Raw genomic sequence first — 27,054 nt, forward strand, 5'->3', positions numbered from 1 at the left:
TATGTTGCAGGCTTATGTTTACACTAAGTAGCAGTGTCTTGTACGATGCATAGTACTGGCATGGTCTTAGGAAGACTTGCGTTTTGCAATGGCTAAGAAACTATTTTTCTGTATGATTTGACATTATATCCTTGATTCTTAATATAAATAAGACTATTTAAAAGATTTGGGTAGACAGTAACATGCAAGCAAGCACTCAAACACATGCAATGTGATAACACTCAAATAGCAAAATGGACTAACACAAAGTACACGAAGTTTAAAGTCGATTGTGAGTTTGACACCGCAATGAACATTTGACATAGCAAATTTCAGGGATGATGATGAAATCTTTCACAGACAACAACAATTTAACAAAACGCCAAATTTTATGCAGTTAACTTTGGTAACCAAGCCTGGGCCAGTAGTTTAAAGCTTCTGCAAGAACGCAAAACTGCCAACAATAAACTTCGAAGGAAATGAAAGCCTAAGAATAAATCATAAACCGTGGAACAAAAGTCATGCACAGAGGACACTGTTGAAACCGGAATGGCCGGTTTCGGTGAGTCCGATCCCTTAACAGGTTTTTTTTTTTTTTTTTTTTTTTTTTAATTATCGGGTACCGTAGCCTAATTATCATTGCCGTTTTAGGGTTAAGGGTTAGAAGTTAGGAACTCACTGAATCGGACTCACCGAATAGTAGCAGACCCGTTGAAACAGGGGAAAAAAGAAAAAATAACACCTGATTAGGAAATCATGCGACGGCAAGTGAAAAAAGTTAGTGCCTTTTCGAATTGAAACAAATAAGTAAATCATATCCAATTATACATTCACGTTACAGATAGATCGGAGTGATCCTGTATTTTGTGTGATTAGCGTTATTTTTTAAAATTCGTTAAAATTAAAAGTGCGTCATTCAATGCAAAGTGATTGTTAGTGAACTGTCAATATCCTTGAGGTGACGTCACCACATCAAGCTTAATTAGTTACACAGATAAGTTGATTACCGTGATAGCAACTCCTCCTCAACAGAGCGAAGAAGACTCCTGAGAAGTCGGAGGGAGAAGACATAGAAAAAAATAACTTTTAAGTAAGCTTGAAACTGGTAAAAAAGGAAACATCCATTACCAAAATGAAATAAATAATCGTCACTTTTTGAAAGTCAACAGTGAGAAAAAAGCTCTGGCACACGACCGTTCAGCCAAATGAGACTAAACCTGTGAATTTGTCCTTTTTCACATTGATTCAAGGTCGATAGACGTTGAGTTAATGTAAACAGGGACGGAACTGCTGGCTGGGCCATGGCTTCATCCGCCAGCGACATCTTCTTTTAATCCAACGACGTCTTCTTATTCACGATAAAGCATTTAAAGACGAAGAGGTGACAAATCCGGAATGGCCAGTTTCGACGAATCCCATTCGGAGAATCCCATTCGGAGAATCCGATTCGGAGAAATCCCATTTCGGAGATTATTTAAGAATTTGTAAGGATTATTTAGGTAAGCGGTTTTTGCGTTTATCTTTCCATACCCATGCAAAAGGTTAGGCAATTAACTTAACCTACAACACTAATCAACAAGAAACTTTTATAAGACAAACTAACAATCATTTCCAAGTAATTCTGGTGCCCAAATAAGTAATTCAATACTAATACGCAGCCAGTGCTGTGCTTGGTCAAAATTAGTATTGCTTTTGGAAGCTTAAACTGTATGATATAAGGTAGCTTTCAAAGTGCTGTATTTTTGTTATTAGCATAGCTGGCAATAGGACTGCAACAAGTATGAGTGCCAGATCAAGTAGCTCAAGACGAGGTTGATTGAACATAGAAACTAATTTTGCTTTATATGCAGAGAGTAGGTACACAGTTACCCTCTGATTCTGTAAAGCTGTCCATCAGCCACAAGCGTACCTGTGAGCTAATGAAGTTAATTTATTACGTTTTGAGGAAGCGATTGCCAGATTCGCCACTGATATGTGGACCGTGGTAATGATTCATGCGTAACAAGCATGGATAGGCAATTTGGAATTGGATCTTTGCATGCATGTCTTAAACCATTAGGCTTTGCCACCTTTTCCTTTCGTTGGTTATGTCACTGTATTTTATTTCCACAATATTGTTTCTTCTGCATTCCGACAAAGAAAAATAAATTATACAGTGTACAACTGCAAAAAAATGTGCGTTTTAATGGAGAGGCTATAACCTGTTGTCGCAAAAAAACATTGACTTTATTTTGCGTTTACTTCATTTCCTATGGCAGAAATATATCAAATCGGATTCGACGTAGGCCTAACTACTAGGCTACTCTAGCAGACCTCTAAGCTCGTTTATTTTTCCGGAGACCAAGCATGGCCTACCAGAGCTGCCTCCCCGCAGCTAAATTCTCACGCCCAGCAGCCAAAACAAAAAATCCGTTAAAAATTGTGTGTATAAATATCCGTTAATTGATGTCGTGTTATTGCGTTCAGTCAGAGAAGAAAATCGCAAACAAGGATCTGAAACATATTTGCAGTTGTATTTAAATGCACTGCTTCCCACGTAGGTGTAGAGCTAGTCTTCGAGTTTTTATAGGTCGACAGCAACGCTCATACTTTGCCTTGTTGGTGAAAAAATATTGCGAATGCGAGTGAAGAGAAAAACATTTCGTTATACCAACAAAATGGAAAAAATATTGGCTTGTGGAAGCAGCACTACATGGTCTACCGCACGATAATTTCAAAGGCAATTTAACGTTTGATAATTGTTTATTTTATCTTGCTAATACAATTTGGGTAGAGAGGTAACTCTTTTAAACCATAAACAGACATAACTCAGCAACAACACTACATTTAACATTATAAAAACAAAAAACAAAAAGCGAACGTTTTCGGCTAGTCATATAGCCCTTTTCAAGCCTATAAGAAAATACATTATTAAAAGAAATGCTAAAGAATCATATAGTATCACAGCAAAAATATGGTCAAAGCTAAACATTTGAGAAACTGCCTCGCTCACACAAAATGATAACTGAAAATTACACAGCACAACGGGTCAAGTATTTCAGAGGTAAAATTAATTGATTGTTCAGACAAGGACTCAGGCAGATTACGCAAGAAAGACAGAAGCACAAGAGATAGTGGCACAAAACAAAGTAAATGCGAGAAACACAAGACGTGATAATTCAATCAAAAAACTGCTAAAAGGTAAGAAGCTCCGCAAGCAAATAATTGCCTGTTGAGCCCTGGGTTTAAAGATTTGATGATCAATGCCTCGTGAATCTTGGTGTCGAATTCGGACAAACACTTACGAACAATTTTGAAAGACTGCAAAGACGGTTTATTGTTAGAGCACGATTGGCAGTTTCTAATATGGTCTTTAATTGCACTGTTTTTATTAAAATTAGCTAAATTCAAATGCTCTCCCACTCTCGTCACCAACGTCAACGGAGACTATACCTTTTTTGGATGTAGAAATCAAGATAAATGGTAATGGATTTGATACTTGGGTCTGGCGTAAACCTACAAACACTAATCTTTTCCTTAATTTCAGCGCTGTTTGCCCGTCTAATTACAAATCTGCTTTGATCAAGTGCCTTATCTCGCGAGCTCGCGACATTTGCTCGAACAATGACTGTTTCAACAATGAAATTAATAAATTACGCTCATACTTTGGTGCTAATCATTATCCGACTTGGTTTTTTAACAAGGTTCTTAGAGGATTTTTGAATTCGGTTTCCACTACGTCTCCAGTTGAGGAACCTGATTTCAAAAACTTTCTAACAATCCCGTTTGTTGGCAAGGAATCCAAACGTTTTGCCACAAGTTTGTCCAGATTTATTGCATTAAAGTTTAACGTTAAGATTTTTCCCGTTTATAAAACATTTAAAGCTGGTTATTATTTTCAGTTGAAGTCTAAAACTCCTTTCCGCTTATGTTCTAACGTCGTGTATAAGTTCACTTGCTCGCATGATGCGAGATCGTCATACGTTGGTATGACGACACGACATTTGGTGACGAGAGTGGGAGAGCATTTGAATTTAGCTAATTTTAATAAAAACAGTGCAATTAAAGACCATATTAGAAACTGCCAATCGTGCTCTAACAATAAACCGTCTTTGCAGTCTTTCAAAATTGTTCGTAAGTGTTTGTCCGAATTCGACACCAAGATTCACGAGGCATTGATCATCAAATCTTTAAACCCAGGGCTCAACAGGCAATTATTTGCTTGCGGAGCTTCTTACCTTTTAGCAGTTTTTTGATTGAATTATCACGTCTTGTGTTTCTCGCATTTACTTTGTTTTGTGCCACTATCTCTTGTGCTTCTGTCTTTCTTGCGTAATCTGCCTGAGTCCTTGTCTGAACAATCAATTAATTTTACCTCTGAAATACTTGACCCGTTGTGCTGTGTAATTTTCAGTTATCATTTTGTGTGAGCGAGGCAGTTTCTCAAATGTTTAGCTTTGACCATATTTTTGCTGTGATACTATATGATTCTTTAGCATTTCTTTTAATAATGTATTTTCTTATAGGCTTGAAAAGGGCTATATGACTAGCCGAAAACGTTCGCTTTTTGTTTTTTGTTTTTATAATGTTAAATGTAGTGTTGTTGCTGAGTTATGTCTGTTTATGGTTATCTTGCTAAGACTTTAGTTGAGACTTTTTCGCTGACACATTACTTACTTATTGTGACCAAATCTGCTTTTTTTGGCTAAGAATTTATGCAATTAACCTCTATTGTTAATCATGAAACGCCGTTTGATAACTGCTTTTTTTCTTTCGTTGAGACATTTTCGCTGACACTTTACTTGATTAACCTCTATTATAAACTAATTCCTTTGAATAAACACACGCCGTTATGGAATTTTAGAATTCTCCGAAAAAGACTTTCTCCGAAGTGGGATTTCCCCGAAATGGATTCTCTGAATAGTAGCAGACAGTGATAAATCGACCCAGACTTGACATAATCGAAAAAAAGGTTCATTTTATCGCTTTGGGGCTATTACTTACTGTGACTTATATTTTAATGCTGTTTATTAAACTTAAGTTGACTATTCCAAACAAAACAGCTAAAACATTTGAATAACGCCCTTCTGATGATCCTCCTTTCAGGGTGAAACAGGCTGTCAAGGGTTTACATAGTAATGACTATATTTGATTTAATTCGCTCTGCTTGGCTTTTTGCTTGGTATTGAGCACTTTTTTGTAGTATTAATAGTATTTATTGTTTAAAACATTATTATCTATTTGCTATTTCCCCAAAACCAAACCACAATCCTGTAGTGAAGGCTAAGTATAGCTATACACATGTTAACTGTGGGGTGAAAAACGAGCCACTGCTCCAATCTTCGGGCCTTATCGGTACTGTAAGTTTGTGGTGGTAAAACACTGTGTTAGTTTTAGGAAGTTTAACAAAACTGTTAAACATTAGATGGTGTGATATGTCTTTAAATCGCTTTCATGGAGCAAAAACAAAGTCTGAAATGTCAGCAATATAGCCAAGTGGTGAAAGCCCTGATAAGACGTTCGAAAGGTCCTCGGTTCGACACCGCTAAATTTTCAACTACCAGGCACAAAAACTGGATAGGACATCAAAGTCTAAAAAACCATGAAAACGTTCATGTTGACAAATGTTTGCAGCAATCTGAGATTTATTGTCGGCACAAAAACATCAGTGGAAAAAATATTTTGATATGTGAAAGTTAATTCATTTGTTACTGTCAAAACAATATGAAAAGTAGGTGGTGGCTAAAATTTTCTAGCTTTTTGTCGCCCAAATCATACAGCAGAACCAAAGTCATGCGCGCATTCTTGAACTAAGGATAATTTGTTCAAAGAATTTCCAAAGACAAGTGTGTGATAACCTACCAAATATTTACCGTCACACATACACAAAGACCAACGTTACCATGACAGCAAGGTGGCCTAAACCAAAACTGAAATGCATAATTTGAAAGTAATTCACAAGACAAAGACGGGTCTCACTTTCACAGTGACGTTATAACAACATCAAGCCAGTAACTATTTGGGGTGTTGAAGTTTTCAGAACACACTAATTCAGATTAGTCCACCTTTTTACATTGATTCAACGTCTTCAAACGTGTAACTTACAACATTTACCATGAATCAAAACATGCATAACATTGACTATCACAAGTCACTACAAACCAACACACAGATCAAAAAATGAAATATCTTCTGACAGGTGTCAAACCCACGACAATGCTTGATATGAAAGAATCAGTTACATGTCTTGTGATGCAAAGAAATGACATCAAAGCTACGATATCTAATTTTTTTAAACTTTCGAAACATGTCTTCTAACGCTCTTCATAGAATGGAAAATTCTAGATTCCATTTAATTGATTCTTGGATGCCTATTTCTTGCAACACAGAGCAATGTACAAACAAATCCGCACCACTGTAGCATATATACTTCCATTGCGGTCATACTGTGAAATCGAAATCGTCGCATAAGGGCTATTACCACTGGGCTACGCAGCTGGCGCGAACTGGAGCTCTGACTGAGCAAAACCTAAGCTACGATGCCCACCACAGCTGCGATATTTCATGCATATCGCATTGTCATATCCCAGCTTGAATGACCGTGAGTGCTGTTCAAGTGTTCATGTTCAACGCCATGTCTGATTACGAAACATGGTAAAGGAACTTGGCGGTGAAGAAAAAAATATTTCAACCTCGAAACCAATGAGGCGGTCGTACCTAGTCAATGTAGTCATGCGTGTCAACAACATGGTGTAGTATGTTTCGTGTTCTAAAAATGACCTTAACTTTATAATGTACTTATTTCAACATCTGCGTCGTAATTTCAGTTTCTTCATATGAATCTAGGCGAGAGCATGGCGGTAAACAACTGATTTAAAAACAAAGATTAGATCTTCATATTAACCAGTTTTCTTTTATTTGTTCTATTCATTCAGAAGTTGTTTGTTTCGTTTTACATTCAAGCTTCAGGTAAATGGCGGGGATTCGGGGTTACCGGTGCATTTTCGGGCCAGGGCCAAGTTTAGGGCTGCATTTTCGAGTTGGAGCCTAACATTAAAAGTCCGCTTACAAATCTGGGTAACCTGCTTCTTCCATGCGTTTGCCTTGTATTACTGTACACATTCTCCATAATTGTTTTCGGAGACAACAAATAAGATTTAACATTACACTTGATTTTGATTGGTTTTCATCGTGGCCTATTTCGTAGGCCATCTGTCTGTTTACTATTATAGTATTTTAAAAGACATTAAAAACAACGCACTTTTATCAGATGATGAAAAGAACTGATAATCATGATCATTGGACGTTGTTTCAACGTTAAAACACTCAAATGACACAAACCAATGCAAAAGTCATGCCAAAGACAAAACCGTGTGCTTACTTGCTGTGATTCCCGTCTCCAAACCATCTTTCCTCCGTGAAGGCAGGTTCCTGGGAAGAAAAACGCTTTTTAAAACGTCGCCATGCCATCAAAATTTTGTCTTTTTACATTGGTTTAACGTCGGCAAAAGTTGAATCAACGAGTACAATACATGCACCCCAGACAACAAAATCCGTCATTTTTACATTGATTCGACGTCTGCACCCCCTGAATTAACTTAAAAATGACGGATTTTGATTTCGGGGACGACGCTTGAAAGTTTGGTATAGTATAAACAGAAGATCACAGACAGCCAAATACGTCATTTTTACGTCCGTCTGCAGACGTTGAATCAATGTAAAAATGACGCATTCTGCTGTTTGGGATACAACTGCCACCACTTTGACAGAACATTTTAGGGAAGTAATTTTTAGCAGTCAATGACATGAGAATAAAGTAAGGTGATCCAAACTAGACCTAATTTTTGTGGCCGGCAGCAGGCCTATTCTACTAGTTGTAAATAATTTAAATGATTACGTTCAATCGTAAAGCAAGCTCATATAATTCATTGTGATAGCACAGGTGCTTGATTATAGTATGGTACAGTATGTACAATTATTGTATTGTATAAAGTTGTGACCCTATGGATTAAGTGAAGAAGCAAAATTAGTTAGAATTCATTCGCGAATACATATTGGATATTTTACAAAAGGTGCTATATGAGTTCAGTGTTTGAAGGTCTACGATCTAAATTAAGATGCTTTAATAGTGTTTTTCAAACCCTTTTTTGTTGCGGCCCAAAATTCAAATATTTTTGCTGACATGGCTTTCGCAACCCACGCAGTTATGATGGTTTAATTACTGTCAAGAAGTGTCTCGTACAAAGAATTACAGTGGTGGTCCTCGAACTATAGACCGCTGCCCAAATTTGAGGTGCAGTGAGATTGGTTTTGGGCTTCAAATTTTTGACCGCAAGGGATTGTAGAGGGACGAAAAGCAAGGCGACATTTAAACTCGTGAAAGACATCATTGCTTTCATCTTGGAGCTAAGTATGCTGAAGGTTGGTATGCTGAAAGTAGATTGCTATTCTACTTCGTGTGACGTGTCACCAATTGATTGGTTGCTCTCAACCCCAAGTAAGCAATGCTAAAAAATATATCAATACGTACCTCAGGTTCCGTTTCTCTGTGCAGAGGAGGCTCAAACTGTACATTTTCCACTGCAAAGTAATAATAATGATAATGTGATATACATTCCCAAACAGAGAACGAACATGTGTGGTACTTAGCACTTCACAATTGACAATTTTAGAGCAGATATATAGGTGCAGATAAAGGTATTTCACGTAGCAGTCTCAGTACAAACATGGACCGGGCACAGATAGCAAAATCAGTCATTTTTACATTGGTTTTTGTTGTCAGAGGGGGACGCGACATCTAAGTATAATATAACAACATCACATGACATACGTTGTTTGTTGTTATTTTAAAAAAAATTAAGAAAAAAGCAAAGTAATTCGTCGTCGTCGTGTGAGCGTCTGGGGCTGAGGGTCTATCCTTTTACCACCCCAGATTTACGATGTTCCCGGACTACACTGGAAGCCTACTAGAGAGCAGCCAGTCTTTGGTTTCATCATCCATGACACGCAGACCTTCCACTCGACTCCGTTAGGTGGCTTGAAGATGGAGCAGTCATTGATGATGTGGTCTGCGGTCTGTTCCTCGGCACCACATTCACAGGAGGAGGAAGAGGCCATATGATTCCCCACTGGTGCAGCAAAGTAATTGTGGAGCAGAAAGAACATGATGTTTTCAAATGTGAAAGATAAAAGATAGGATTCGTTTGAGGCAAATACTTACTCATCGCTTCCGACTTGGTCTTCATCTGCCGGTCTTCCCCAGCTCTAGAGGAGCGGATTCGAACTTTCGACGTTTCAGTAATGAGCACCTCATCTTCATCATCATCCTCCTCCTCTTCCAGCTCTTCAGGATTCTTAAATATTAAGAAATAAAAAAAATAAAAAAAAAGCAAAATAAAACATAAGTAAGGATTGCATATACTATTTTGCATGTTATACATTATCATGTGTTGGCATGAGATGCTTATGGGTACCTTATGTTTTGGGGTTGGTATAGGGATCATCGGTCTTCTTGTGAATAGGTTAATGCTCTTAGTTTTCCAACTGAGCACTCTGGCAAGGTGGGTGAAAGTATTCAAATGTGACTCCTTATGTACCACAAATGGAAAAATCACCACGCTGAATTACTTATATAGTAATAAGGCATTCAAACCTAAGCGTACGTTTACTGCACTGACGAGTCCTCAAGGTCGAAACAGTGACGTCTGTTTGCAGTTATATTACATTATATGATATCATTAATCATCATGACGATCATAATGAGAGTAGGGTTGCCAGTTTCTTTCGACTTCCTTTCCTTTAGCCACTATGCCACCCGATTTATTAAACCCTGGGTAGAGGTGAGCCGTGTTTATCAACGACAGCTGGGTGTTGGGTACTTGGGTATCGAACCACGTTTGCATTATTGGAAAGCTAACGCCTTATCCACTGCTCTACTCCTTAGCACTATTGCAACTATATATTGTCGCATAGCACTATTATAACTATATCAACAACCTGAAAAAATAAAAATCCTGTAATTTGTTGGATGTACCGATCTACTGTTGGCCTTAAACTTACAGGATTTCCTAGCTTCGGTTCCCGATACCTCTTCACTATCTCAGCTCCTAGTTGCGCAATGAGGCCTTCTTGTGTCACGAATGGATGCTGAAAGAAATTGAAATTATTGTAAACGAAATCAAGAATGCAACGATTCTTGCGTTGTGAACTACGACGTGATGCTGCTTTATTTTGTCCTATCAAGGCTTTCTCATGGTGGTTGAAGATATTGATTAGGTAGACGAGAAGGAAAGGAATCTTCGTGTTCACCTGCGAGCATGTCATTCAGCATTGGAGTTCAAGTTCTATGGCTCAGATAGCAAAAAAAGTCTTTTATATTGACTAAACGTGTGCAGACGTTAAAAAAGTTTCTTAGGACTCACATGAAGCATCTTTTCAGATGAAGGACGTCGTTTTGGGTTCTTTGTCAACGCTGCTTTGATGAAAGAATGAAAATCGACCGACCACCTGATAAATTAAATGTAATTAAAACAGAAACTATAAAACAAGAAATTAAACGAGCTATTTTTCAAAACATAAATGTGCCAACAAGAAAGCATAGAAAAAAATGTTAAATAAATCCAAGCAGATTCAGTAACTGCTGTTTGAAGCTGGTTAAAATTATTCAACATATCGTCAACATCCGTTCAGTCGATTCCGACTCTCGCCACTCTATAAATCATCTTCTTCCACAAAAACCCCCTTCAGCTCTTCCATGCCCACTGCCCATGTTATCATGGAGTATTTTGGCTGAAATTCTGGGCTAGGTTGCCAAGTCTTTCCCCAGGCCAGAGCCGTTTAGCCAACTTATGTAGCATACGTTGTTGCCACCTCGCCACAATGATAACATTGGTTGGTCTTGAGAAAATTCAACACATACCCTTATGCAGTAGTAAAAAAATGTCATTAGAGATTGCAGATGAACTTACTTATGTCTGTCTTTTAGTTTAGGGGGCGAGTAACTAGACTTCGACATAAGAAACAAAGCTCTCATTGGATGGAGATCGAACATAGGTGGTTGGAGCTCAGCAAATTCGATTGCAGTGATGCCAACCGCCCAGACATCGCACTGAAACCAAGAACATATTCTGTGTCAATGCACAAAACTGGCAACACTACGCGTTTCAACATTTATGACAAATTTTACTCAATTGTACATGCGCCATCTCCACGTTTCGAAACATAGGCAAGGTTGAAAACATCCTAGCAGCAAAAAAAAACTAAAACTGACAATAATATACCATAAAATATCCACAGCTTACCTGTTGGTTATAGCCGCCTTTCCTTTCAACAGCAGCCACTTCCGGAGCCATCCAGTAAGGTGTTCCTATGAACGACTTTCGTTTCGCTAAGGTCTGTGTGATCTGAGCAGAAACGCCAAAGTCAGCCAGCTTCACGTGGCCATCGTTGGTTAATAAGATATTGGCGCCCTGCAATGCAAAATGCACAGTTAAAAAAAAGCTAAACAAAAATGGTTAATAAGTAAGATCATGCGACAAAATAACTTTGCGATTTTCTATATACATATACAATACATTAAAACAATGAAAACTATTAATACTACAAAAAGTGCTCAATGCCAAGCAAAAAGGCAAAGCAGAGCGAATTCATCATGATGATCCGTTGGGTGAAACAATTTGTAAAGGCTTCAGATAGTAATAACTACATTTGATTTATACAATACATTATATATCGATTTAAATTTATCAAGATAAAACTAGGGTTGTAAAGGGGTGGAAAGTTTCCGGGAATTTTGGAAACTTTCCTGGAAACTTTCCGGGCATTTTGAAGGACCAGGGAATATTGGGTATTTTCATTTGGCATTTATTATGTTTAAAAAATTTGTTAAATATTTCATCAATTAGAAAAAAATATCAAAAACCTATCTTAAGCATTTTTGATTTTCTTTAATTATTCTAAACACCAATTTGGTGTTAATTAAGAATGAGGCTTATTATGCATACTTTTTCAATATTTAAAAAAATACTGATCATATTTGGGAACACTCACACCAAGGTCCGCAATACGCTCTCAAATGAAAGGGTGGAAAAATTAGTATCAGTCAGGTCAAACTTGGCATTGTTTGAGCCCTGTGAAGACAAGTCAACTCAAATTGAAGTTGACTCTGAAGTCGGTGACGCTGCCAGAACAGTCATTAGTACGGTACATCATCTGAAGAAGCCGAGCAGGAGGAGATGCTAACCGGCAGCAACTAGAACAACGACTTTGTAACTGACTCAGTATTGTTTTTCTTTGTAAAAAACAGATTGGTGATAATTCATTTTTGGAGTTATTAAACTAAACCATGTGTTTGTATGTTCTTAAGTATTTTAGTTATACATAGTACTTTTATTCTAAACAGTAAAAAGCCATTATTTTCCTGTTTCAACATCAAATTAAGATTGTTTTGAATGTTTCCGAAAATTCCCCAAAATTCCCGTTAATTCCCAAAATTTCCATGGAAAGTTTCGGCTCTGAAAATTCCCGGGAATTTTGCAACCCTAGATAAAACACGGTTCTACACAGGGTTGAGAAAAACCCGGGTTTTTTTAAAAAAGCCCAACCCGCATGCTTTTTTTTTAAAAAAAAAACAGGTTTTTTTGGGTTTTATTTACAAAAGATGCAAAAAAGGTAGATTCATGCGTATTTCACCTCAAATACTACTTTTTACCAATGAAGTGCCTCTCACTCACAGTACATGCTGGCATAACTCAATAAAATAATGCACTAGGGCTGTTTAAGTATGAGGCCGTCCTAATTTGAAGTTTGTTTTAAGTACATTGTAGTACTTTGGTTCATTTTTTCAATTTTCTGATAAAAATTGGACAAATATGATGCTCTGGGTTTTTTATGTTTTTTTTTGGGTTTTTTTAAGTGTTTTATTTTCAAAAAACCAACCCGGGTTCTTTTGGGTCGGGCAAAATACCGACAACCCTGGTTCTACGCGAGAAAGTAGAACAGCCAAGTTCATGCGATTTCACAGAGTTGGAATCTTTTAAAGTCAGGTTATTCAACAAAGCCTGAAAGTTTGTTTAAACTTTGAGGTAAAACCTTCTATCAAAAATTGCGTCTCGAAGTAAATATTTTCAGATCAAAACATGACATGAATCTACGAATTTTATAGTAATCAGACGTCATATAACAGCATATGCACACCATAGCATAGCAAGACACTACACGTGATGAAGCTACTGAGCGCAGACCATTGTTTTAGCAGTAAAAACAACACAAGACAGATGATAAGACGGCCAATGTGGAAACGCGTGAAGCCGCGCAAGGTGTATGTCTTCAGAGCGGAAGAATACGAATCACTCTACAATTGATACAAACTGAAATCATCGCGTTAAAAACCGCGTACGTACTGTTCTAGTCGGGCTGCAACACTTGCTTTAACAAGTGTTGATAGATCAGATGCAATATCGTTTATGACATCAAACATGTTTCAGAATCTTCCTACAAGATTTCGTACAAGAACATTACGTCATTTAAACCAATCCCACAAACAACAACGCATCAACAAACATAATCGCGGCATTGTAAGCTTGACCTGGAGCGACGAATTTCAGATTTTTTAGGCCATAAGGTTGAAATGGATGTCTGTCGATATCAGTGAGCTTTTTATAAGATAGCAAACACAGCACAATCCACCAACGCAAAAACAACAACAAGGAAGCCTTGTCCGAAGTGTTTCTGGTTATGCATTGTTCAAAACGATATAAGAAAACAGAAAAACTACACTGACCTAGTCCAACAAAAATTTCACAATATTTACAGCTTTTTTTCATATCTGGCATTGTAGTTGTAAAAAAATAAGCATACGTTAATCGAGACTTTACATTATCCATCACCGTTAAATGTTAATATTGCACCACTACTTACAGCATGAAGTCATACCTAAAAATATAACTACGATTGCCAAAGCCTATTGCTATTATCAGCGTTAACATAGCGGCTTGTTGCAAAATAATTGAATGATTTTAGGTGTTAATTTTACGAAGTTGATTCAATTTTATCGCCACCAACAGGATAGGGCAAACCTTTGTCATTCAAACTAGGAGTCCTCAAAACCTTCTATGATGCAATGGAGATGGTGTAACTTTAGTTACGACTTTGTAACACTATCCATCGTTTTTACATGCTGGAATATTCTAGAAAAAGGCGGTAGCTGCGCTTTAGCCACAATCAGAACCACAAACTAAAGATATATATATTCCATACTTTGATGTCTCGATGCATTTTTTGCTTCCTGTGAAGGTATGCCAATCCCTATGAAAGCAAAATACTGAAATTACTATTTATAGTTGAGGACAGTTCAAATAGGAGCTCGCATACCAGAAAAAATATCATGTCTTCTATTAACTGGAAACACAACTGGGTATATAAAACATTAACTTTAGGAATCAATAGCTGCTTGTTTTCTTGTTTTGAAGGTTCAACATAAAAATTTTAATGAGATGTATAATTCAAGTCAACGGTGTGGGAAATATGCCAGAGCAGCATCACACATAGTGCTATTGTGCCAGAAATACATCTTACTATAGTAGTAGTAGTTATTTTCTAATCAATGGCGGAAGAATAAGCACGAAGCTCTATAAATTCAGTCATAAGTCTAAACCATCGAACAAATTTCATAAAGTAGGTTATTTTCTGTATTGACTATGATTAATAATGATGTCATGAGGAAACTACGGTATTATTAGAAATGCATTATTATAGGATTGCATGCATGTCATTACATTTCTTTTGAATCCAATCAATTTTCAGTCAAAAGATATATATATGAAGTTTACTTAACATTGACAAGCGTGTGAAAAGAATAACTCATGCAACCCTTAGATTGAAAAAAATCGTTAACGAGAGGTGTACGGCAATAACAATATTCAATTATTCATATACTGTACATTATATCAATAACAATTAATATATTCAAGTTACTTACTTTGAGCGTTTCCCGGCATACATATGCAATTAACTTCTCGTCTAATGACCCGGTCACTAAAGACATATACAAGAATTATTAGCAGAAAAAAATTAAACCCAATATGGCACCAGTTGGCTAGGCTTCAGGTTGAGAGTGTTTAGTGTTTACCAAGCATTTAAGTATAAAAAATTTTCTTGCTTTCTCCTGGTGAACCAAGCTAACACAAGATGTTGAAATGATTGAATCAGCTTTAATTTCGACGCTTTATGAGTCAGCAGGAATTACTTTATTAAGGGGCTAAAACAACATGTTCAGCAGCAAAACGGCACAACACAGAAAATATTGACAAAATGCTGGCATTAGCAGGCATACAAATGACTTTTAAGTAACCATCCTTTTGGACCAGCAATCTCCTACTCTACTTTAATGGTGAAAGTAGCAGCACAAACTGAGTTAAAAACCTTGTGATGTGAGATACGTTTGACATCAGATACGTTTTTACACAGAAGTTGCTGGCGGTAGTATGTGCCATCATGGTAGGCTACAGTTGCTAGAATTGGCAATACAGATAAATGCTGTATACTGGAATAAACCAACATGAGAGACCATGAACACAATATACCATTAGCAGTCACAGGTAAAATTATTAAAATATGCAACATAACACACAGTCGATCAAATACTTAGAGCTTAGGCTTTGCTAAACAAACTGTATGTATATATATGTTTGTTTTTGTTTTGTTTTTTTGTTCAATTTTTAGCTTCTCTACTTAGAGAGGTGAGTTTCGCAGAGAAGTAAAATTCGTCAGATCTCTTAAGTAAAAATCAGGATGAAGATTATTCAGGACGGTAAATATATATATATATATACACTATATTATACAGTATTTTTTTTTATTAATTGATGATGAACCCAAGAGACCACAGTAGCCTATAAATCGTATAGAAAAATTACCATGATATATGTCCTGCATTGAGCCGCCACCACAATATTCCATGGCAATCCACAACTTTTCCCTCCTATTAACCAAGAAACAATAATGCCCTAAACTTGTATCAAATGAGCTCACAACAAGATAGATTGTTGCACACTTACTAAAAGAACAAACGGAATCAACAAGTGGCTGAAATATTTATACAAGAGAGAACAAACCAATTTGGGATCTATTATTGCATTAAAACATATATATATATAGTACCATAAATACAGCTATAAAAATACAAACAAAAATTTATCAAGTGATAGAAAATAGAAATGACTGAACTTGCTACAGAATTAAAGAATTGCTATGATATGCCATAACAGAAAAAAGGCAAGATAAATGAGCAAAATGTATCAGATGTAGAGGATAGCACAAAGGAGAAACACTGATAAAGTTTGGTTGGTTGAGAAAATCATTGGTATTCAAATGAGAAAGCTACTGTATTGTGTTACAGATTAAATTCTCTAGGCCAATTTTATGATTCCAACGTATAATGTATATTTAACTACCAGTAGTTTAAGTATATATAATTATATAAACTGCACAGTATGATGAGAAGCATAAATGGCTATTTCGTTGCCCACTAAATTCTACAAAATTAGATTAACATTAATGAAATTAGAGTGAATGCACACAGCCTTAACCTAAAGTAAAGTACCTTAAATAACTTTCAAAGTAGGCCACAATATTCTCATGTTTGCAATCCTTCATCATGATAATTTCTTGTTGAATAATTGTGAAGTCATCACCTGAAAATAAAATGCTTTAAGCAGCCAATTCAATTCGCATTGAGGGAGCTGACACTAAAGTAGATTGAACATTTTAACTAATCAAACATGCTAAGTAGCTATGATTCTTTTGCTTTATCTAGTATTAATTGGTTAAAAATAGGGGTAGGGCATTGTTAGGGCAATAGGGCATGCATGAGTGATCTCCTTGATTTCACTTGCAACGTTTATTCATTGACCTTTGAAGTATGATACCATATTAATATGCAAACAAAACAAAAAAATTTGATATTTTATTATTTTTAGTGAATTACAAGTCGAAAATTTAGTATGGCAGTTTTTCGATGCCTCGACAAATTTTTTTTCAAAACTTAGGTCAATGCAGAATTTTGTGAGAAATATTACTTTCATACATACTAATACTTTTACAAAACTAAAAAAAAAATACAAAAGTCAACCAAAACAACAATTTAGTAACAATAGCTCAAGTATATACTGTAATACAATCACAAAACAATGGTTCAACTCTCAGGGTGTACGGCTGTACACTTGACCAATGTACTTCAAGCATAGCTCAGTGGTTTAAAGCCTGAACAATTAGTATTATATGCGGTATATAAAACCGCCAGGATTAAGCTTCCAAAGTTTTTGCAGCCAGAGGATAAAGATTCTCACAAGCAATTAAACGTTGCAGTGTAATCTTGGCTTCATACAGTTCTTTGCAATCTTTTTTTACACACAGCACTAGCAGTACACTACAGTGTGAAATCGTAAAGCAAAATTCTTATTGTTTGACGCCTGCTTCCAAAACATTGATAAATGTCTCTTGATAAGGCAACCACAACATGTGCAGCATGCCACTAGCAAGTAAAAAATTTTGTTTTCAACAGGCCTGAGTTGGACTTATACATATATACTCAAACAAATATTGTATATAATTGTTTTATCGCTTTATGTTTTGTCATTGTATGTAAGAAAGAAAAAGTATGTAAAACAAGCAATTAATAGATCAATTAATCGTAAGGTGACAATACCTTAAAAGGCTAAAAATTCACAAGAACAGGTTAGTTATTAGGAAACCCACAGTTTTTGTTTGCTATTTTGTAGTTTAGCATGGCCACAAAATTTTAGCACAAACAACGTACAAAGCAAAAAAAGACAAAAAAACACACAAGATACACAAAGGAAGATGTTGTTGTTTTTGATGATAGTGTGCATAGTTTAGTTTATACTGATGTTAAAATTTGTGTCATTGTGCAGCTAAAAATAGGGCTTACCGGTACTCATAGGCGTCGAAATAGGGTGGGCGGCGCACACCCTGCCATGAAACGACGGTGGGCAAAATATGTTTCGCCCACCCTGTTTTCATGACACTTATGAAATGTTTGTTACAATTATTTCTGTTTTTGTTAAACGCTGAATTAACCAACCAATTGCAGCGCGACTTCTTGTTTTACGTTATGTCTCTCCCTGTCCCTAGGTATCCGACAAAACAAAGCATTTTCGCAACAACGCTGCGTTGAAAAAAGGCGATACTCACTGCATTGTTGTTGCTACGGCAACTGCCACACGCTGGCAATTCCTGGTGAGAGAAAGCCACATTTGATCTTTTCTCCGAATGGTCTCACTTTCGTTACGTCACAATCAAACTTCAGTTCTGGGTCAGCGTAAGGGAATATGAATATGACATCATAATGAACATGACAATATAATAACCGATACAAACTAAAGACGTATTATACTGAAACAATCACTTTTTACAAATCTTTCCTCACAAAACTGTTGCTGGGTATAAATTGGGGCACCGCGCGATGTTGTCATTTCATTATTGAAAAGTTAAACATGAAGCAAAGTCAAACATCTATTCGCGCATTCTTTAAACCAGCTTCCAAAAAGCGTTGAGATGATAACGCTGAAGAAGCCACGTCCAGCACGAATGAACGCAGAGATGACATTGATGAAGAAAGCAGTGCTTCAAGGATGGAGATTGGACAGTGGTGAAGTCAATGTCTCAGGCAATGCACCAGTAGTTGTAGAAGACAGCATGAGCCATGGATCTCTACCTGCTCCATTTAATGTTAGCATGCTGCCAAATCAGCATCCGGCTCAGCAAGGTCGTGTGTTGCAAAGGAAGTTTTTTCAGAATTCCAGTAGATACGTCTTACTCTTAACCCTGATGGTACTTGTTACTGTAGTCGCCTGTCCGAACATTTTGCGGCAAATCCGAAGGCGCCACTTTAAAGATAACAGGTCACGAGTCACATGCTTTTTAGGTCGCAAAGGAAAGCATAAAAAAGTTAGTTTAGTTTAGCAGCGCTCATAAGATCGCAATTCGCAAGGCGCAAGAAAGCAATCATCAAACCTATTAAAGCTTAATTGCTGCAGCGACGCTAAACACAGTCTTTGTGAGAAAGACTAACCATTGCGAATTTGCGAACATACACATTCAATGAAATCTGTTTGAAAACTCTCGCCCACCCAGAATTCCTCTCTTCTAAGAAAAAATCGACGCCTATGCCAGTACTTGTGCTTCTTTTGAAAGCTATGTTGACATAACAATCAAGGAATATTAGCAATAAACAATTAACCTAGTGTTCATACCTGGCTCGAGCTTTATCACTTTAATTGCAGCTAATTCTTTTGATGTTAGATGTCGAGCCTGATGAAAAAATCAACAAATTTTAGTTTTTAAATGGCAATATAAAAAAAATGTTCTTCAATGATGTTGCATGTTAATAATGGTCATTATAAATATGACCATGACAAAAACAATAACACAGTTTGCCACAACCAGAGACATACCACACCAGCACACCATAAAGACACTACACCTGTTTGGTTTATTTAATGTACAACAATTAGAGTAAAATTTTTCATAACTTTATTGTAGTTCAGTTGCCCACTTTATGATAAACTTTGCTGACGTAATCATACAATCTATCAGTATAATCTTTTCTACAAAGCATTAAAACAACATGTGGCAAGGGAAGGCTTTCCTGTATAGAAAATTTGGAGCTGGTATACAAGTCTCCCCCCCCCCCCCCCTTGGTAACTCCTGACAAAGAGGAATTGACCAAAACATGTGGATTGAAGTGTGTGAACAGTAAAGCAAGAGCAACACTAAAAGGCGGAAATGCGGAAACGCGGAAATACGATCTTAAAACAATTCATTCTTTCATGATGGAGTTATCACTACCGGTATGTTAAACAATATGCATGCCAAGATCGTATTTCCGCGTTTTCTACATTGGTGTTAAAGCACCATTCTTCTTATTTTTAGAAGCAAAATGCAAATGTTAAAACATTTCATTCTTTCATGATGGAGTTATCGCTATGTTAAACAATATGGACGCCAAGATCGTATTTCCGCGTTTTCTACATCGGTGTTAAATCACTATTTCTGCGGACAATACGCCATTTCACACCCAGCTTATTTCCGCGTTTTAGTGTTGCCCGTAAAGCAAAGGTAAAGTAGTTTCACCCTATATGTTTGGTGGAGTCCTGTCTCTGTCATGAGTTACCAAGGGGGGGGACTTGTATACCAGCTTTGAAAATTTTTAATAATAAAATTGGACAATAAATGCATTCTTGTCTATAAATCAAAAACTATAAAGCAACAACTTTCATTATATTTACAACTAATTAATAATTACCAACTATATTATACTCTAAAACGTAAGATAATATTTCAAATAATTACCGTACCTTATACACATCTCCATAAGTGCCACTGCCTACTCTTTGCAAAAGTTCAAAGTCATCAGTGGGGCTTTTACGCAGGATACCTGTAGCTGGATTCGGTATCATAGCTACAAAATATGAATGTCTAATCGCAATAAAATTAAGTTATTCAGACTAAGCAACATGTTGTTTTGACAACCAATTCATATTTCAACACTGCAATTTAAAAAACAAGAAGATCAGTCGACTGATGATTTGAAGATGATGATGATGACAAGAAGATTTGAACAAACATTTTTGAGCTTAATCCTGGCAGTTTCGCATACTTGTAGAAGCTTTAAACTACTAACACAGGCCCAGTCACCTAGATTGAAATTTCCGATTGTTGAAGTGTTGTTGCCGAGAAATTATTCCATTTATTGGATCCGCTGAATGGAGAGCAGTTCTTAATGTGCGTTGCTCGAGCGCACACTCTGAGAGTCGAACCAGCGTCGCTTGATCTTGAAGCTTTTTTGTTCAAAAAGTCAGGAGCTAACCAACTGAGTTATCTATTGGAGCAATGGAGCTTACCGGTATATCACAAAATACTGTGAATATTAGCATAATTAACTTGACTAATATAAACCAGTGGCGGAACTTGAACGGACTAAGCTAAAAATTTATAGCTAAATTTTCTACAGATATATACTTTCTCAAACTAGCTAGGCCTACAGTATTCACTCAAACAAAGATCCAACAAAATAAACCGAGAAAGACAATACGATTACGATACGACATCTACATTTTCGATTTTCCACAAGAAGGACCAGAGTTGCCAGACCTCAAGAAATTTTCCGGACAAAACAAGTTTCAAACCATCCCAAAACGAGCCAATTTTTTTGCAACAAGCCAAAAAGATGAGCCAAAGCACATAGGCCTACAGTGCTTTGCCTTTTTGCTTAGCATTGAGCACTTTTTGTAGTATTAATAGTGTTCATTGTTTTTAATTTTACTCCTGGCACTGAGTTAGCTGAGCACTCCCTTTTGATACTACCATCCAGTTATTATGAATCTGGAAAAGATTAATTCCAAGTAAAGATCGATATTTGAAGATGATGTTAGGTAAGATTGAAAATTTCATTAAACGTTTACGTTGGAAGGCCTATTTTTTCGATCTTAACCAGTAGGATGTTTCTCAGTCTGACCATTTTAATAACTTTGGCTTTATGACTGAAAGAACACCTCCACAGCATGGTGCCTTGATACCGTTTGAGAATGGTTTATACGAGATGGTTCGTAATATTAAGTTCAAACCCATTTACAATTCTTTTCAGAGAAAACTAACTAATGACATTAAGAACATTAATAACTTTCCGGATCTGTTGATATCAGCAGATAAAACTACTAACTTATACAAAGTTAAAACCCAGGATTACAAAAAATTACTTAATGATAATGTATCGGCCAAATACAAAAATGTGAATCCTGCTATCAGTGACACAATCAATACTGAGGCTAAAAAGATTGCCAAGGCATTAAAGGTTGATGATCGGGTTAAAAAATTATCAAGCAACCCAGCGTTTATTACACTAAAAGATCATAAACCTAACTTTACATCGAACCCTAAATGCAGGTAGATGTTGCCATCAAGTTGCTTGGTTTCCAGTTGGACAAATTAATTGAAACTTTGTAGTAATGGATAGAGGTAGCTCTTAGTAATTCTGAGGTTTTTTTCTGCAGATTGGATTACGGTTATATTATTTAATATCTTTTCAGGAATTACAGGTTTAAAGGGTTTTTTTGCAGATTAAATTACAGTTGTAATATTTAATATCTTTTCAGGAATTATCGATTCATTACTTTTTGCATGTTTTTCTGACCTTCTGATTATCCGTTAGGTGAAACAATTTGTATAGGCCTACAGTATGTATTTTATGCATACTTAAAATGACCAAAACGCTTCCAAAACAGGTTTATTTATAAAATATTCAGTTCTGGCGCATTGATCTATTTTTTTGTGAAAAAACAGGCTTTCTGTTCTTGCTTTTCAAATGTCACATCATCTAAAGTGTCTCTCCATTTCAACAAAGGTAGAAGCGACAAAACACAAATGCTATAACGTGTATAATACCGAAACAGGATAGTCAGTTTAAAATATGGCACGGTCGCAACAATTTAGGAGGATTTTAAAATTTAGAAAAACACGTAGCCTATCAAAAACAGATGTAAACTTTTCATTGATTAAATAGCCTACATAGGCTAACCCTGTTGCAGTCTTCAAAAAATACGAACAATAAAACCGTAACCTGCAAATGTTGAGTGTGATTTGTGAACGTTTATAGCTCGGTTTCGGAGAGCCAGTGTTAGTGGCTCTGCTCACCCAATCGTGGTGAGATCGACTCCTGATGCCTGACAACCCAAGTAGCAAAGATTGGCGTCTAGCCAGCTCCACGCTAGCGAAGTTATTGGCGACGCGCCAGCAATAATCGCCAGCCAGCCGCCACCGATCTGCTCATCGCATAGCCGGCGTAACGCTGGCGAAATTCGACAATAAAGTCGGCTGTGCGTCAGCGCCTCGATCGCGAAAGTCGCTCAAGTTAGTTAACGGCGCGCTGTCTGTACGCCAACGATTTTCGCTAAACTTACTGGCACGTTTTTGCGGCTGCGCGCGCTGTCGCTGGACTGACGAATGTCGCCCTGCTGAAGCCCTTTTTTTTTCGGCCACCAGCAGCAGCTGTTGTTTGCGAAATTATCAAAACAAAACACTAAAACTTTTTGAAGCATTTCGTGTATTAATTGTCTTTTTGTGGTTAAAGTGAGACGCAATTCAAGAATGTAAAACAACGAAAACAATGAAGATTTTTAATACACTGTCTTACCACAACTCCATTTTCGTAACACAATGCTAAAAAATGTTTCAGTAATAATGAATGGCGGTTTTTCTGATCATTTGTAATACAAATAACAGAACAATTTACAAGTCCAAGCCATGTGAGAGCAAAGCTAAAGACTATAAACATGAGATTATTTGTAAAAGCCCAGCAGCTGTTAAGTGAATTTTGACTGTTTTCGCGAAACAATAATTTTTAAGCAAAAAATTCTATTAAAAAAAACTTTCTTGGTTTTCCAAACTATAATGAGTTTGATTAAAATGTTTGCTTGCAAGATTTACCTTAGGCCTAGGGTAGGGGTGAGTAAAATTTACTCCCGGTTAGAAACCAATTGTGTACTACATACGACAGTATCATAATTATATGATAGGTATTGCAATACGTCAAAATCACAGCACTGGAAGAAAATACACAGCAACATCAAGAACACTACTATTGCTTCCACTGTACTCTATGATGTAATAAAGATTAATACGTAGCCAGCAGGGAAATTCAAATTAATGAGTTTTTTGTGCTATCTGGCTTTGAGGGTTGCCAGCACGGCAACCACAATTATAGGGAAGGGCCACCTGAACGACGACCATAACGCATTTTCGTTTGCACATCTGTTGTGGCTGTCATGCTGGCAACCTTCAAAGCCAGATAGCACAAAATTCAAACATCCACGTAGGATACATGCAGTATACCAACAATCATGAGTGATTATTGCGTTCCGACATCCATTAGGTAAATATAAAAAAAATGGGAACAGGTCGTTTTGATGCCAAAGAGCTTTGGTTCGGGGTAATGTTAGGGATTAAGACTGGCGGCAAAACACCCCTCCGAAAACACGTTTGAATAACAACATTAAAGATATTAATTAAATGATTAATAACATTAAACTCGACTTCACCACAAGAATTAGTATTAGTGCATAGACGGCACAACAGTGTTTGGCAATAGCTTGTCGGGATAAGATTTTCCCAAATACAACTACTGTACGAAGGAAGCAAACCGAATTAAGAGGCACGCAAAAATAATAATTCGCAGCAAGATGTTAAAAGAGAACACTAAAAGGTCAACAGACAATCAAAAAACAGATAGCGTTCATGTATCGTCCGAATTTTTATCTGCGCCGGAAGTTTTGTTTGCCCGGTTCTTTTTTTTTTCATTTCTGTCACCAGACGCCTTCAAATACCGCTTCACTGCAGATTTGAAAACTTTGTCCGTCGCCTTGGCTTGCCTTCGAATCACATCTGTAATAATACAATATGAGCTCTCTGTGAAAACAATTTCGCTCACAACAACAACTTACTTACACTACTAACTCATTATTAGGGATCGAACCGATGGCAAGTGTCCTTAACCTGCATGAGGACATAAGCGGGGTTCATTACAATTAAATGTACTGTATAAACCCCCCTATGACGTAGCAAGACGGGTAGTAATAAAACAAAATTGTAATTAGGGAACGTTCAAATATTACGTAACGCCTGCGACGGGGGGGGGGGGGGGTATGTAAAGCGTTACGTTAGCGTCACATCGGTGGGGGAGAGGGTTTAATATAATTCATCAGTGATAATACTCAGCATTATTGAAATATCTTTTGTGATAAGGTGCTGCTGAAACCAGTGTTTTATCCTGCAACAACAACCACGCATGTGATATTGGGAAAGCATGGCTAAATAGTAGAAACTGATATATTACAGGACGTTGTCACATTTTAACGTTTATATTACAGAAAAATATTCCATTCCTTGATAAATCTTCCAATTTGTCAATCCTCAGTTGATTTGATTTATATTTAACTTCCATTCATAAAAACAAAGAAGCCTGGCATTTTCCACCATCGTACTGTAGTATGCATGGTGTTAGCAATAGCATTGCAGCACTTATTACTGGCGGTAGCTCGTAAAACTACTTAAATATACAATTATATAAATACAAACTTACCAAATAACACTTTTTTATTTTCAGATCAAGAAAGGCAGTTTTTTCGTTTTTTCCACTTCAATTAAACTGAGCGGCCAGATCGTCATTCATTAAAAGTCGCATAACTCTCCACACAGTTTCCGTACAATCATTTCCTCCAACCGTTATTTTCCATCGCTGTTAAATGAACATCCACGCGTTACTCAATAGTCAGTTTAGAACTGAACAAGGTAACAAGCGAAGTCTAGATCGTGAACTCAAACCAAACAACCACACGTTCTGTATATTGGTTAATTGTTAGGTTATTCTTTAAAAATCATCATAAATTGGTTTAATAAACATGATTCTATTTTACAAACTAAAGTATTTCTGCACACAAAATCTATGTGGAAGCGTTTAGAGCAAAACAAACAAGTTTTAAAAATTGAAACTGAGCAGTTGAATAATTAAAAGCCCAGACAGCAAAATCTGTCATTTTTACATTGGTTCAATGTCCGCAGACGTCACATCAATGTAAAAATGACGGGTTTTGCTGTCTGGGAGGTTCTAATCTTCTTTGAGTATGATTTACTGTAGTTACCACCTGCAAAGCGAAAACAAACATGTAACTAATATGACAACAGTTACTTTATAGGTGCAATAACAAATATTTTGTCAACACGTCATGTTAGAATTTAACTGATCGGTTGTTGCATGACATAAGGCTGGTGTAGCCATGTCGGGATATGATTGCATGTACCTATTCCGACATGGCCTACCACACATGTAGCTTGTGGCATAAAAGTGTATAACAAATGAGTACAGTGACTTACAATAGCTGCCAAAACATCCGCATCTGCTTCTAACTTTTCTTCCAGATCAAAAAGAAAGCGTTTGTTAGCTTGCTTAAATCTTCATGTAATTAAGGTTAAAACACAATAAACTAGGACACAGTTCCTTCTTTCGACACTTTCTTACATGCTGTAGGCGTAACCGGGTACAGCAAAATAAGTGCAAAGTAAGCTTTATTGTACAGCAGTCTACCCAATAACTGAGCAAGCGCAAAAGAGTGAAAAGACAATTAATCAGACAAACAGGCTCTTCAAATCAAATCAACCGCGTGTTTGAAATGACACGTGACTTCAATCAAGCGCAACTAAACGGTATGATGACGAAATTTTTCTAATCAAGCGCGAAGCTCAACCAACACCATCTGACGAAACTCGACTGCGCGTTGCCAGCGGAAAGCGAGCGAAAATCGAAAGCGCGTCTCTCGCTCGAAAGTCGACGGCGCAGAGCTAGCAGAAAACGCTCACATTGGCGACATCGAAAATCGTTAGCTGTAGGACAGCGCCTGACTGGCGAATATCGTCATGACTTTAAAGAAAAAAAATCATGACGATATTCGCCAGTGAGGCGCTGTCCTACAGCTAACGATTTTCGATGTCGCCAATGTGAGCGCTCGCAGCCCTGATGACGCCAGCTGCACGCCGACTATTGCTACCTGGGAATAGGCCTATTCACCTTTACTCCTTGTCACATAGCGCAATGTTTCATTCAAAATTAAACAAAAATCAAATATGGCAAACACAGCAGAGATTTTTTTATGGATGAAAATTCAACAATAATATAATTGACAAACAACACACTCAAAAGAAGCCCAAAAAACCGTCACCCGCCGAGCCGAACTTAAAAGGAGCCCAATTTGGCTGGAAACCGCCAATCTGATCACCTTGAGTAGGACAGGGCAAAGTTACCAAATCTAAAAGTGAGAAAAAGTTAAATTGGTTGATTGAATCTTTATCCTCGGACTGGAAAAGTTTCTTTGAGCAATTATTTCATCCCTTAGATGTCGCTGGATGGAGAGCAGTCCTTATAAAGTGCGCTGCTTGAGCAGTGAGCACACACCCCGAGAGTCGAACAGCCGCTGGATCTTAACGCTTCTTTGTTCAATTAGTAACGAATTCAAATTCAAAACTAAGCTA

At 37.0% G+C, this 27,054-nt stretch overlaps 1 protein-coding gene across 3 annotated transcripts in view; it reads right to left on the bottom strand.

The window, feature by feature from the left end:
- The window catches only part of LOC145768612 (mitogen-activated protein kinase kinase kinase kinase 5-like), a 36,508-nt gene extending 15,985 nt beyond the window's left edge, over window positions 1-20,523 (bottom strand). For 2 of the 3 annotated variants that reach the window (XM_082580168.1, XM_082580152.1), the window contains exons 1-14: window positions 20,334-20,523; window positions 19,230-19,287; window positions 16,559-16,649; window positions 15,873-15,937; window positions 14,936-14,991; window positions 14,215-14,262; window positions 11,259-11,426; window positions 10,926-11,065; window positions 10,380-10,464; window positions 10,018-10,104; window positions 9,179-9,311; window positions 8,489-8,538; window positions 7,340-7,389; window positions 987-1,025 (exon numbers count right to left, since the gene is read on the bottom strand). In XM_082580168.1, coding sequence (XP_082436294.1) covers window positions 987-1,025; window positions 7,340-7,389; window positions 8,489-8,538; window positions 9,179-9,311; window positions 10,018-10,104; window positions 10,380-10,464; window positions 10,926-11,065; window positions 11,259-11,426; window positions 14,215-14,262; window positions 14,936-14,991; window positions 15,873-15,937; window positions 16,559-16,649; window positions 19,230-19,287; window positions 20,334-20,435 — 1,172 coding nt within the window. In that variant the 5' untranslated portion in view covers window positions 20,436-20,523. The remainder of the gene's footprint in view (window positions 1-986; window positions 1,026-7,339; window positions 7,390-8,488; window positions 8,539-9,178; window positions 9,312-10,017; window positions 10,105-10,379; window positions 10,465-10,925; window positions 11,066-11,258; window positions 11,427-14,214; window positions 14,263-14,935; window positions 14,992-15,872; window positions 15,938-16,558; window positions 16,650-19,229; window positions 19,288-20,333) is intronic. The other variant, XM_082580159.1, reaches the window with a different exon arrangement.
- Between the last annotated feature and the right edge of the window lie 6,531 nt (window positions 20,524-27,054).

Source organism: Aplidium turbinatum, chromosome 1 (assembly GCF_918807975.1).
Source record: "Aplidium turbinatum chromosome 1, kaAplTurb1.1, whole genome shotgun sequence".
In the NCBI taxonomy this organism is placed as follows: Eukaryota; Metazoa; Chordata; class Ascidiacea; order Aplousobranchia; family Polyclinidae; genus Aplidium; species Aplidium turbinatum.